This window comes from Pezoporus occidentalis, unplaced genomic scaffold (genome assembly GCF_034315485.1).
Source record: "Pezoporus occidentalis ecotype Australia unplaced genomic scaffold, CSIRO_AGI_Poc_V1 ctg92, whole genome shotgun sequence".
Classification (NCBI taxonomy): Eukaryota; Metazoa; Chordata; class Aves; order Psittaciformes; family Psittacidae; genus Pezoporus; species Pezoporus occidentalis.
The window spans coordinates 1,996,521-2,010,650 of NW_026916284.1; the positions used below are offsets into that span (position 1 = coordinate 1,996,521).

Consider the following 14,130-nt stretch of genomic DNA (forward strand, 5'->3'; position numbering starts at 1 on the left):
TCACAAGGATCAAATAGAGAGCAAAGACTCAATCCTCCCCCTTCCAAAGCAACACAACCACTCCCTCCTAAGAGGAAAGGCCAGCACTGCTGGTAACAAGAGCATTAATAACAATTAACAGCATTAATTGCCAATAATCAGCAGCTGGGCCTCACTGATCTCACCAAGCAGGGAGTGCTGCCTGCCCTGCCTGCAAGGAGAGGGCACTGGGGCAGCCCATGAGAAGGTAAAGGATTTATATTGGATATTGGGGAATAAATCCTTCATTCTGAGGGTGCTGAGGCGCTGGCACAGGGCGCCCAGAGAAGCTGTGGCTGCCCCATCCCTGGCAGTGTTCAAGCTGCAGCCGGGGCATGGGCACCCCCATTTCCCCCTTCTAGGGGGGGAGGCAACACCAGAGCTTAGCAACACCTTGACCCTCCCACCTCACCAGAGCATCCCTCAGCCCCCATCGCCCTCCCGCACGGGTACCGGTGGTGCTGACAGGGCTTTGGCTGGGTGGAAAAACACTTGGGGCACCGAGCAACAGCTAAAAGTGCCTGGGGTCAGGTCCCGAGCAGCTGCCGGGGCCGGCCTGGAAGGGCTTTGCTCTGAAGCCGCTGCATCCGCCCCGGCGTGCTCACCCCAGTAACAGGAGATGCCACTGCAGCAGTGCTGGGACCTGGCATGTGGCAGGAGCCAGAAATAGACCTGTTTGTGTGGCAACTGAGAAAACAGCAACGGGAGCAGGCAGGTGGGGTGGGGGGGGTCAATGGTTTGGTTTGAGGCCAGAAATAGGTATTTGGGTGGAAGGGATGTGTTTCTATTTGAAAGGGGATTTGCTTGGGATGGGAGCCCCATCAGGAGCTGCGCCTGCCTGTGCTGTTTCCATGCAGGTCTGCGTCTCCCCTGGCTCCAGCAACACCAGCGCTGCCTTTCCATGCACCACCCAGTTCTGGATGCTGTGTACACTGGGACACGCTGGCTACGGAGCCAGCAGGGTGCAAAGGCAGCCTTGAAAAGCCTTGTTCCAGCGTCCCATCACACCAAGAAGCTGTGGCTGCCCCATCCCTGGCAGTGCTCAAGGCCAGGTTGGACACAGGGCTTGGAGCAAGCTGCTCCAGTGGAAGGGGTCCCTGCCCGTGGCAGGGGTTGGAGCTGGAGGAGCTTTAAGGTCCCTCCCAACACAAACCAGGCTGGGATTCTATGAACCAGGCTGCGCCCCGATGTTCAGAAGACATCACCCACATTGCTGTGTGCTATCCCCTTCCCCCAGTGGCAGGATCCAGTGGAAGGAGGAAGCTCCATGGCCAGCAGATGGTTTGATAACTGAGTCCAACTGCTTATATGTAATGTAAGAAAGGAAGGGGAGAGCCACCTGAAACGGGGTCCACCAAAAGCTGCATCTCTTGTGGCCCTATGGGGAACTAAAGCATCTTTCTGTTGCCAGTTCATAGGAAGGGCCGTGTGTGCATTAGACCCAGCACTGTGATGAGGAGAGAAGCTCTGGGTTTAGTTTAATAGAAAACAAACATCATCAAGGAATATTTATCAAGGTTTGTGTCATTCTTGCTCCTTTCCCATCACACGGGGATGTGTCAAAGGATCATTCTTAACCGTGCAAGTGCGTAAGAGGGGTCTGGAAACAGTTATAGCAAAGCATGTGATTCCACTCAGCCAGGGAAAAGAAGAAGGAACTCCAGCTCGGAGGTCTTGCCTCTCTTTTATTCTCCTGCCATCTTATTGCTGCTTCTGACAGCCCCACCAGTGTCCCACAGGGCGAGAAAGACAACGATGAGGGAGGTAAAATGCTGCTGCGCAAGGAACTGCAGGCAGAGCATGGAACCAAACCCTCAGGAGCTCAGCTCCACACGATTGTCACTGCAAAACCACCCGGAATGGCTGGGAAATGGAAGCTGAGCTGTTTGCTGGCCCCCAAAACAAGCAGCGTTATAACCTGCCCATGGCAGGGGTTGGAACTGGATGTGCTTTAAGGTCCTTTCCAACCCAAACCCGTCTATGGTTCTATTCTATGATTCTTAAGGTGCATTTTTGAAGATCACTGGGGTGTTGGTATCTGGAAGGTGTTGGAAAACACAGGTACCCCCTCCCAGTGCCCAGGGTCCTGCACGGAGGCTGTAAAAGGCAAAATTGCCTGTAGCCACCCCTGCTTTTTCCACGTTTCTCTCTATCTAAAGAAATCAGGATCTAAATCCTCTCCACATGGAGGAAAAGGTGGGCAGCACATTTCTGTGGGCGTATTCATTAGCCCAAGCCTGGAGGGTCTGCCCATCTCCCTTTCCATCCCATGGCAGAGGAGCTGGCAGCATCAAGCCCAAACCATGCCAAAGGCTCATTACTCGCTGAGCTCCACACAGGGCACCAGCAATGAGGGGAATGGTGAAGGGGATATACAAGGGATATACAGCTCATGTCTCAGAGATTCAGCCTCAGGCCAAGGAATACCCCTCTCTGCTTGCCTGGCATACTTACTCTGTGCTTATGGCTTTGAAAGCAGAGTTCTGGTGTGAATGACTTGCATGACCCCTCCTGTGTGATGACTTTGCAGCTGGCTGCCCACCGCTCAAACCTCAGTTCATGTATGCATTGTTTGATCACATAGGTCCTAGCTAAAGGCATGGTTATTCCAGCATGATTTCATCTTCAAACTATTCCAATATCCACTCATGTACTGTAGGCTACCCATTTATAGGTTTCTAATAAAAGCAAACGTCCTTAAGTGGCTATTACTGGGTTTCTCCTTTCGGCCCAGGGATAAGCAGGATTCTGGGCTTTAAAAAGCTCTCCAGTGGGCTCAATGAGAAAGTGACAACTGAAGAATGTCATGGCCGAGCTGCGCCGCGTTCTAATTCCAGCCCCACTGAGGAGATCAGAGCATTCCTCACGTGTGGCACAGACACACTGAAACCATCTCCTCACACAGAGCCTGAGAACGTTCCAGGCATCTCCAGCCAGGTGCCACACAAGCCTGGCTGGAGATGCCCAATCCAAGGCAAATTACATCATTGGGAGAAACGAATACTTAAATAAACCATAATCAGGACTTTGCTAAAGAAAATTCTGTCTTTATTTTCCTTTTAAAAATGAACCGGAATACAACTTGAGGAAATATCTGTTCATTACATTGAGATACGATAGCTTGAGACCGACTTATTCCCAAAGTGTTCCTTCACAGAGTTATAGTCACATGCACCTTAAATGTTCCCTACAGTCCCCACCATATTACACCTCATCACAATACTTATAATAAACAGGCTAACCTGTAAAGTCTTCAGACATCGACATTGGGTATGAACATCTGCAATGTGTAAGAACCCCTGAATAGTCATTTGATTGCACCGAGACAGATGTAGGCTGGTAAAATAATAAGGCACAGTTCTCTGGATGGGGAGCACGGGTTAGTCTTTAGCAACACTGACTTCCTGAGCCAGTCAGCCCGTCTGCAAGAACTGCATGTGGAGTCCCTCAGTGCAGGGACAGCGTTCACCTACCCAAGCCTGCTCTGATGGCCCCAGGGTTTTACCTGTTCCAGGGGGGTTAAAAAGCTCTATCAGTGGAGAATGCAGAAGGGCTCTTGTATGGGAGGAACAAAGTGTATGCACCTCCCCAAACCCTTATCAAGTTAACAATAAAAATAAAACATAAGAAATATCAAGTGGTATCTGTGAGAAGCTCCAAGTATAAACCCATGATGTCCAGTTTACGGAACTGCCAGGAACCCACAGCTCCGGGCGCTCAACATAGAACCAAGTTAGAAAAGCCCTTTAAGGCCATCAAGTCCAACTGTTACCCCAGGACTGCCAAAGCTCCTGGCTTTCTCACTGAAGCAAAGGCTTTCTGCACAGTGTGGCTTGGATCTCAGCTGGGTGCTGCAGGGAAGGGCTGCAGAGGGATCCACAGGACTTTGGCTTCCACTTCCACAGCAGCCTGTGGGATTTGGAGCCAACATTGCAGCAGGGATGGCCGGGTGCAGAATCAGCCGTTTGCTTGTCGGGCTAGGATTAGTAAGACATTGCTGAGATCATCATGTGTATGTTCCACAGCCAAAACAGCTATTAGTATTAGACAAGGAAAAATAGAAAGAGCTGTAATCTGCAGTGAATATCCCTTTAAAAAGGACCCCACGTTTAGTCTGGAGGTAGTTTTAAAGCAGATGGGTGTTGCAAAGAACCTCTGCTGAGAAAACGCTGCTTAAAAAGTTTTCAACTGCATCAAAGTCCCAACAGGGCACAAAGATTGGAAGGAATTTCACACTGAGCAACACACTGTTCCATGAAAGTCACAGAATCCCAGACCGATCTGGGTTGGAAAGGACCTTAAAGCTCACCCAGCCCCAACCCCTGCCACGGGCAGGGACCCCTTCCACTGGAGCAGCTTGCTCCAAGCCCCTGTGTCCAACCTGGCCTTGAGCACTGCCAGGGATGGGGCAGCCACAGCTTCTCTGGGCACCCTGTGCCAGCGCCTCAGCACCCTCACAGGGAAGAGCTTCTGTAAAGCTTTCCAGTAAGTCTGTTGTGAATTCTCAGGTCACTGCACAATGGGATAAAAAACTCTAGCAAAGAGCATCTGTTGTACACAGATCGCTGGGATCAGGTCACAGTTGGAAAACAAGCTTCATGTTCAGCAGCTGGTGTTGGTAAGATCAAACCTGCAAAGAACTAAAGGCAGCCTGGGGGGGGTGTGCCTGTAGCACCATGTTCTGCAGGGAAGACAATGGCTTCCCTGTCCCACCGAGCTCAGCGAAACCCAAGTGGCTCCCTGCATGGACAGGCATTAACTACTTGGAGCCCAGTGTAAAAGCAAAGTGTATCTGTCAGATGGGATGTTCAAGGTGGCATTTGTTTAGATGAAAATACTGCTAAACCCAACAGCTGGAAATGCAGACAATAAACAGAGCATATCATTTACAACACAAAGACAGCAGCAGCATGGTAAACATTGGAAACGTTGTAAAGAAGGTTTAAAACAGAAACGTGATGGCTGTTCTGCTGTAAACCCAAGTAAATGTGCATTTGTTTTGTGCTGACTTCCTAGAATACAGCTGAAGTTCCAGTGGAACCTCACCATGGCTGGCAGGTTAACAAACCCACAAAGCAGAGAGTGACCCCAAACCCAAAAGCTGCTCTGGTAATCTATTGAGACCGATTTAGTTTTAGATCACTTTTGAAACCACACCATCCAACCACGCAGGCCATGGTCCAACCCTCCACACACGGATGTGGGCAACTGTGCTAATTCACAGGGAACACAAGTTAGGTGCTTGCAGGGATGATTCCTCAGCTCTGTCCCAGCTAGGAGATGTATCAGCTCACGTGGAGGGCTCTCCCAGCGCTGGGATACTGTGTCTACTCACTGAAAGCAACCATTTCATAAAGAAATGACTTAGTTACTGGAAACAAGACCAAAATATTCCCTGGAATATTTATATAAAGGATGAAGAAATCCTTTTCAACACAGTAACACACTGCTGAGGCTGCTTCCTTTTCCTCCTCACCTACTATGGCTATGTAGACAAGAGCCCCAAATCAGTAAAACAGTTAACTATGCTCTTCATTTTAAAATGCAGTCGTTCCCAGGAAGAAAGATCTAGTCTTACAGAGACACAACTCATAGCAGGCACCCTGTGCAGTCAGGTCATGCTCAACACATTTTCTAGATAAAAAGGAATTAGTTCTTGCCAGCTAATTACTTCAGCTGCAGCTTTACAGCACCAACCTTGAGATTGCTGTGTGTACACCAGAGGCTCCCACATTAGAAGTTACCCTCTAGCAACTACTTCCCAGAAGTCACAAGAGAATGATTAGTTCTCCATTTGGCATTTTAGAGAGGAAAACAGTTTAGAACCAAGATACTGCTCTGTGTTCCTAAGAGAAGACCTGTTTGTACAGCTCCTAGCGCACCAACACTCCACTGCCTCCTGCCAGGCTCAGACACCACCATCACTTTATGCTCTCTATACAAAGTGCTTTCCTATGCATCTTTCCTAACAAGCTATTGCTCCTGAAAGGTTTCTTTCTCCTCACTCACCAGGTATACTCTGTTAAAAAATGCATAGATAAAGGGCAGAGGAGGAAGAAGAATGGTCCTGGCTTCTGAAAACATGCCACATCTATTAGCAATTCTGCTAAAATCAATGGTATCTGCTGTCACTTCCCCCCAAATCACTTCCCCAATTCGCCATTCAAATAAAACTTCACTAAACCCATCAAAATAAAAATATACCAGTCATGTATTATTGTGAAGTAAGCCATGAACATACCATAAACCCTAGTACTACTTGTAGCTGCACAGATAAAGGTTAGACTGTTATTTTACTATTCTTAGTAAGCTTATTGACCTCACACTTGTAAAACAAAAGAACTCAGAAAAGCCATGTACACGAGAATCTCCATGAAACAACAGCCTTGGAAAGTCTGGAGCTTTGGCTCTCTTTCTGATGTTTTATACAGGTCTCCACCCAGCATTTCACCAGTGCTGTAATTAGAGCAGATGAGAAAATGCAGCCCCATCTTCTCAGAGGAAGGGTCTTGCATGGAACACGCGTTCACCTTATCTTAAAATTCCCCCTGATACTCCCTTTAACATTAAAAACCTGCTACACAGAAACTCATTCGATCTAAAACCTTCAGAAAAAGCTTGAAATTGTGTTTAAAATTCTGTGCAGGCACCTGGCAAGAGATCAGATGGTTTTGCAAATGGACTCGGGCCATGTGGCTGCAAGAAGTAACAACCCGAACAAGTTGTGCTGTTGTGATTACAGCTCACGCCACCTTTTCATGTTCTGGGAAGATAAAGGAAGAGGAAATACAAGCTCACGGATTTCAAGAATGAGAAAACACAGACATCTCTCTCTCAAGGACCTGAAGGAGTAAGATTAGAAGTAAAGCAACTCCTCCCATAGGGCGTTTTGATTTGGATTCACCAGTTCTCGCACCTCCTCAATCTTTTCCTGGTATTCCACAGATTATGCTTAGATTTCAGAGCATGCTTCCAGTTATTAGGTGTGCCCCTCCACTCCCAGTTTCTATTTACAGTCCTGGGCCTTACGAACTTGTACTGTCTGATAGGGGTGGCATGTTTGCTTTTTATTAAAAGAGCTCCATGTACTGCAAAGAAATTCACTCTACAGGGGAAAAACTAGACATTAAGCTGACCAGAATCTCAAAGGTGTGAATAAACCAGCTCTTTAAGTTCATCAGTTTTGGTTTGTGAACAACACAGGCAAACAAACACACACACCTGGCAGAACTGATGCTGAAAATGAGTAAATCTGAGCTCCCAAGCAACATGGAATCGATTCATTCGCCCTGAACAAACCAGCACACACTTGGAATGGATCAGTCCTGATCTTGAATTCCCCTCCCAGCTTTCCATGGACTTCTAAAGGAAATAACAACTGCAGAGAAGCTGTTAGTTTGATTGAGATATATCCTCTGTTTCAGGGCATTTCTATGCTCCTTTGGAGAAAGAAAAGTAACGTTCAGATGATAAACTTTCAACACCAAATTCCTTTGGTGTCTACATCCCATGGTACTTCTAAAAATCTCAGTCAGGGTAGATAAGGGGAAAGCAATGCAGAGAAATTAAATTCTTTAAACATAAGTTAGCAATCTGCAAGTTCCTAATGCATTACATTAACACATTTGTGCTTTCGACAACTGATGTAAAAACTCTCCCCAGAATAAAAAGAGTTCAGTTGGAGATGAACTGAAAGATGTATTTTAAATCCATTTTCCTTGCTGTCATAAGCAAAGGAATCTGTTAAACCGTCCTGATAAGAATCAGTTTGATTTCTAACCCAGCATTACTGGCATGTCTGCCAAACTGTCGTTTTCCTCAATAGCTGAGCTGACCTACCCAGTCAGGTAATATATGCACCACATTGTGAATGAAACAGTTGGATAAAAGTTAGCCCTTGAAATGTGTACATTTTGATGGAGCTTTTTGTAGTTGAGATTTAGCCTCTAATAAAAAGTAAACCCATTAAAAACCTCTGCATTTGACTTCCTTACACATTATTAACAATTAAAATACAAGGGATGTATTCTGGAAATGCATCATTCTCCATTAGCTGACCAGTTTGGGTAGCACAGTACATAGAGGTATACCTCCACTGGAGTCAGTGGTTAAGTTAGCCCTCAGCTTGTTGGCTACTCCAACTACAGGAGGCAACTTGGAACCTATTCCTGTGAAAGAACTTGTGTAGCTGGAAATCCTCTTAGTGGAGGGTTTGTCAGTGCTGGGTGGTTTGGGCGTTCGTTTACAAATCCAAGGGTGCCTTAAAGCTTGACCCGGTGTCATGCGTGTGGAAGGATCCCAGCTGAGACATTCCTTCAAGAACTCTATAAACAAGGGATCATCACAACCTTTCAGTGCTGTCACCCAGTCTTTGTTCCCTGGAGCACCTCGGACTTTACCCCGGCGTGATCGACTCCCATTAAGGGTCACTCTTCCGTCTGCATGTGTAGTCACAGTGCAGTAGCGAGGATGACCCTTAGAGTTGATGAAGTTCTTGGCTCGCTTGGATTGATCCAAAAGCTTCTGAGGTGGCATTCCAAGAAGTTCCATCATACAAGCCAGTTGGTCTCCCTCATCCTCTCCAGGAAAGAGAGGGTATCCAGTCAGTAGCTCCACCAGAATACAGCCAAAACTCCACATATCTATGGGCATCCCATAGCGACTTCCCAAAATTACCTCTGGTGCCCGATAAAACCGAGACTGAATGTATGTGTAGACTCTTTGGTGCTCGAAACAGCTGGACCCAAAATCTATAACCTTGATTCCACTCCTCCCTTGCTGTTTTAGGAGGATGTTTTCTGGCTTCAAGTCACAGTGTATGATTTTGTTTCTATAAAGGGCATCCAAACACTGCAGGATAGAGTGAGCAAACTTGCGTACCAGTTGAATACTGAAGCCCTGAAACTTATTTCTTTTAATCAGCTCATACAGGTTCATACTCAAGAGTTCAAATGTCATACAGATGTGGTTCCGAAAGGTGAAGCTTTCCAGCATGTGGATAACATTCATACTGCCCGTTTTATCCTGCTTCTTCAGATGCTCCAGAATCCGGATTTCTTCTGCCGCTTGGCGATGGAATCTCTTTTCATTGCGCACCATCTTTAAGGCTAAGTGTTGGTGGAGTTTGTGGTCGTAGACTTTAGCAACTTGTCCAAAACTGCCCTTGCCAATGATTTTGAGGACTTCATACCTGTAAGCAAGATGGTCGTGGGGCACATGAATGTAGCTGCCTTGTTCATCATCGTAGCCTCCGTTGTTGGGACCACCGATTACCCCTTGCCTCTTTTTTGCAGCTGGACCCACAAAGTAGATCTCAGAAAAATTAAATATCTCCTGCTGTTCATAAGCAGATAACTGATGTTTGTACTGTTTGACAGCTTGCTCTGGAGCTTGGGAAATGGCTTTATGTGCTTTTGAGGAACTACCACCACCTTTAGAAGTGCTTATGCTCTCTATACTTTTATCTTTCGTCAGGGAAGGAAGAGATCTTTCTGAACTAGTAATTCCCGTAGTCTGAAGAGTGCTACTCCTTCTGTTCCCAGAGTCCTCAAATAATTGCTCCACTTTGACCTGACTTCCAGTCAGAGAGTGATCCTTCATCCCAAGTTTGTTGCTAGAAACCTACAGATGAGAGAAAAAATAAAAGCTTTATTTTACCATTTAAAGCACAGACTGAGAATAAAATCAACACCATGTAAAACATCAACAGATTTTGCATTTCCATTAGGAACAAATGTAAAACGCCTGACCTAAACTCACTTGAGTTACAAGCATAGTTATAGAAGGGTACACAAGCAGCTTACTAAAACAAGCACCAACATACTTTTAAGTCCATAAAGGGTAAACCCTGGACAGTCAGACACTCCACAAGGACACAGTACCTATCTCTCCTAGCATGCTCGCAGTCGGCAAACAGCCGGGGAGCAGCTATGTTTAGCTCTAACCGTGGGTGCAGCAAACACAACCAAGGACAGATGCAAGCTGCACCTGTCTGAAACATGCAACGTAACATCAATGCACAGGAATATTGCAGAGACAAGTGTGCCAGAGGAGACAAAGAAATGAGAGAGCAGGTGACATGAGGCTGGTAGAATGGGCTGAGTGAGGAGCAAAAGGGTGACAAGAGCGAGATGAACCATATTTAAAAGTGAATGAGTGGGTTTTCTGTGAAGGGGAAATACCATCATATCCACAACTCCCTTCAAAATCATGAGAACTACACAAGTATCTTAAGACAGACTTTGAACAACTGAGAACTCTCACTCCAACTTGGTTGACAGTAGTCTGTAACCACTGCCTCTTACCACCATATATTAAGCTATTTACATCTGAAATGGACATATAAAAGGCAAGAAAAGCACTGTGAAATGATTCAAAAGTGTTATTTTTACAATCTAGTAAATGCTGAACTCCCTGGTTCAGCTCCTTACTAGAAGAGCAGCTATCCCCCTTTTCTACTCACTGATGCTCCATGCTGATCAGCAGCAGTGAGGTGTTGTCTTAGCCCATGCAACCCTGAAGAAGCCATGACTTAGAGTAGCAACATCTGTTTTCCATTTTGGCCTTTAATCTAAAAATAAAGACTTGAGGCACATGCCAAAGCGAAGCCCTGAAAACCAAAATAACTACAGAGGAATCGAGCAAAAAATATAAATAAACCTGCAGATCCACAGCAATAAAACCAAATTCCTTTTTAGTTACATACAATCCAACATCTCGGCACAGTCAGTAAATCAGGGAAGTGAATGTTCTTGCCAAAAACAACTACACACGTCTCTTAAAGAGTCTGTTTGTTGGTGCTGCCTTGAAATGTTAACTCTTGCTCGCAAGCCTTCAAAAAAAGGCATTTCCTGCAGAAGTCACTCCTTATCAATGGCAAGTAGGGGCTGTCGGATATATCCTACCAATTGCACTGCTCTGGGTCCTATCAACCTCCAAAATACAGTGCACTGGGAGGGACGGACACACCTTTCCACAAAGCCTGAAACACAAAAACAAAGCCCAACCCTGGTAGCTCCGAATAAATGCCTTTTTCTTGGAGCCTGGCTGAACTTGTGAGATAAGAATGACACGTGTAGAACTGCCTAAAAGACTACTTAGTGCAGCAGACTCCAACAGGGACTTCAGAGATAAACATAAGCACAGAATAAGGTTCACACTTGTTTGTTTTCATGGAGGGGACAGGAGAGAAGGGGAAAACCAAACCAAACCAAGCCTGTCCCATAGCAGAAGTCCAAAACACGGTGTTAACTGTCTGAATGTCACTGGTTGTAGCAACATGGAAGTGACCTTGCAATCAGCACTACATTAGCTGTTGCTAATGCTGCTGTTTGTAGCAAACATTTGGTACCTTTGAATCCCTAAATAAGGAAGGGATTCATAATTCCACTTATCCTGCAACTATTTCTTAATGAAGAAACTGCACCTTTGGATCTCAAACCCAACTCAACAGCCATTCAAGCAGCGAAAACTCCAATTTCATCCTCAGAGGACCAAAACCTTTTGCCATGTGACAATGAGACACAAATATAGATCAGTCTTAACTTGAACTCAGAAGAGCTACACTCAAAGTCAGATGACTTCTGGGGAACACGAGCTTTCTTTCAACAGCTTCTTTTTACAAATCACAGGCTGCACAGGTTTTGCTTTATTGATAAACCGCTATTTGCAGCCAAGAAATTCAACTGACAAAGAAGATTTTCACATACTTATAGCAGCATTTTAACTGAGAAAGAAACATTCAACCCAGTTCCCACACAACTGGTTTTGCACAAGTGCATCTGAATTAAACTGAATTAAAGCCGTGTACTCTCAAAGCAGAGATATTTGTGTTCTCTTATAGCTAAGATGAAAAGAATGTACAGCTGCAGACATCAGAACCCTTGAATTGTCATGGAACATTACATTGTAATAACAAAGTCTTGCATGAAGGAAAACAAATATCACTTCTTTCCAGATATTTTCCCATTAAAACTGAGCATCACGATGTTAATTCCTGCACACTTCATCTCAGTTCTTGCTCACAAGATACCACTGCGGTTGTGGTTTTTTGATGTGTCATCATGGCCAAACTAAGCACTGTATAATCCTTAATCTTGCCTTAAGAAGTAAACAGGCTTGATGGACAAAATACAGATGAAGAGTGGGAAACACAATGTTCATAGAGTTATAGCTATATTTGTATTTAACTGGGTAGTTCCATTCCATTTTCTCTTTGGTTATGAACAACTCAAGTTACACTATGACTTAAAGCCTGCAGTTTAAAAGCTTCCATGTCCCCGCAAAAAACCCCCAAACCACCCACTGCTCTTCAAACTCCACTACTCAACAAACCTCTGTTTCCTCTACTCTCTCTCAATATTGCCAAAAAGGGAAAACACAAACCCACGCTACTGAGCTTGCCCAGTGAATGGCATGGACCAAGCTAATTAATATCTGCTACAGTAAATTCCCACAAGGTGATGATCTTCAAATGCATCTTACTCCGTGAAGTGCCTATTTTCACTTCTTAGAAAGTGGGGTTTTTTTAAGCTCAAGCTCCTTCACTTCTTCCAGAATTCAACAAGAGCCAGATCACGTTTAGAAAGCATACAAAGGTCAGATCACTGTACAGCTAAACACGAGCATGACTGCTCAGCTGAAAGGGAAGATCTCGTAACTCCACATCTGCTGAGGAAACAGTATGCTCATGAAGTAGCATGTTAACACCTTCACTCCATAAAGAGCTATTTTGCTAGCAAGCAAAGCAGCAGATAAGGGAAAAGTTTTCAGAGAGGAAAGATACTTTTGTAAGACGTTTTGGCAGCCATGCAAACCCACGCTGCTCCTCCTGCTGTTCCCAAGTACTTACCTCCCTGCATTTTCATGAGGGAAGCTAAAATGGAACCGTGTTAAGAGGTAAAACAAAGCATCTGTGGATTTACATACTTACCAACATACAAGGTGACATGGCACAATGCTCCAACCTTCTGGAAAGCAACTTTCTTGATTACAACAGGCTGAGCATAGTAAGAAAGGCTGCCTAACAAGCTCTGTGTTGAACACAGTATCATTTCTATGCTTAGTAAAAGCAATAAGCAATCATGTTAATAAGCTACTACAAAGCTGCACATCCCACTTAGATTTATTCTTTGTAAGGAGACATCTAACTCCTTGACAGTTCTCACTTCCACACAACACAACGTGAAGACCCAGACGGCTTTAAAATACTCACATTAGCTCTCGCCAGGGAAGGAAGTCCTGAGGGGCTGTGTTCTTCATTTGTAGCCTCTTGGTACCTAATTTGATCTATCCTCATGTAGGAGTCATACAATCCATCTCCAAACCTGGCTGCAAACGTCCCACACACGAGCCAGTTAGTCACAACAATTCACAGCTATACAGACAAAGCTGAAATGTGTCTCAGCACATTTCAGGCTGTAAAATCATCAGTTCTTGTTCATTTAATAACCGACATTTAGGATTTAACTGTGTTTTAATACCACAACAGAATGCAAAGCTCCTGGAAAACCTTAATTTGCGACTCTTTAAAAATCAGCTTTTGCACTGCAAATACATCTTTAATAAACACCAACAGATGCACTCCCCATTTTCCCTTAAGTAGGATAATCCCGAACTGGCCTCACGGAGAGGGACAACCGAAAACGAGCCTAACTGGAATACTTGATCGGACTATCCTCTAAAGTAGGTTACCAGTTGAAAGCGATACGTGGGAATTACAGTTAGATTTGCTGCCGGGGCTTGCGTGCGTGAAACAAAACGTTCACGTGCCCGTCTGCACCGTGACTGCGGACAAACACCGCTCAAGAACCGAGAAATGCAGCTCCTAACGCTGCCGGCTCCGCATCGCGCTTTGCCAACGGGAGAAGCCCCGGCGGCAGCGGCCTGACCCGGCCTTCCCGAGGCCTCACTCCCCGCCGGACCCCCGCACCGGGGAGGGCCCGGCGGCCGCCTCAGCCCTCTCGCAGCCCGCCCGGCCCCGCGGCCGCCTCACCTGCACCGAGGGGCGCCTCCGGCTTCCTGCCCAGCAGCATGGTGGCGGGAGGGGAGCGGCCCCCATCCCCCGCCGGGCCCGCGCTCCGCCGACCGGCGCTGTCCCGGCGCCCGCCCGCC

The 14,130-nt window shown here is 45.9% G+C and overlaps 1 protein-coding gene across 3 annotated transcripts; it reads right to left on the minus strand.

Moving 5' to 3' along the window:
- Window positions 1-3,044: 3,044 nt before the first annotated feature.
- Window positions 3,045-14,120, minus strand: DYRK3 (dual specificity tyrosine phosphorylation regulated kinase 3). Of its 3 annotated transcripts, XM_062605673.1 has the most exons (4): window positions 14,012-14,120; window positions 13,232-13,347; window positions 8,109-9,639; window positions 3,045-6,474 (listed from the first exon to the last, which is right to left on the minus strand). In XM_062605673.1, exons 1-4 carry the CDS (start codon window positions 14,049-14,051, stop codon window positions 6,362-6,364), a joined length of 1,800 nt encoding a protein of 599 aa, XP_062461657.1. In that variant the 5' UTR covers window positions 14,052-14,120; the 3' UTR covers window positions 3,045-6,361. The 3 variants fall into 3 exon arrangements, with proteins under 3 accessions (XP_062461657.1, XP_062461658.1, XP_062461659.1); XM_062605674.1 differs by having other exon boundaries at window positions 3,045-9,639; XM_062605675.1 differs by lacking the exons at window positions 13,232-13,347; window positions 14,012-14,120 and adding an exon at window positions 10,481-10,899.
- Window positions 14,121-14,130: the final 10 nt, after the last annotated feature.

What these genes read in the sequence shown, in the direction of transcription:
- DYRK3 (XM_062605673.1), bottom strand. Translation starts at nt 14,051, where the DNA reads ATGCTGCTGGGCAGGAAGCCGGAGGCGCCCCTCGGTGCAG. An exon ending in CTTCCCTGGCGAGAGCTAAT is followed by an intron (nt 9,640 to 13,231) that starts GTGAGTATTTTA and finishes TCTCATCTGTAG; the next exon opens with GTTTCTAGCAACAAACTTGG. An exon ending in AACCACTGACTCCAGTGGAG is followed by an intron (nt 6,475 to 8,108) that starts GTATACCTCTAT and finishes CTCTAATTACAG; the next exon opens with CACTGGTGAAATGCTGGGTG.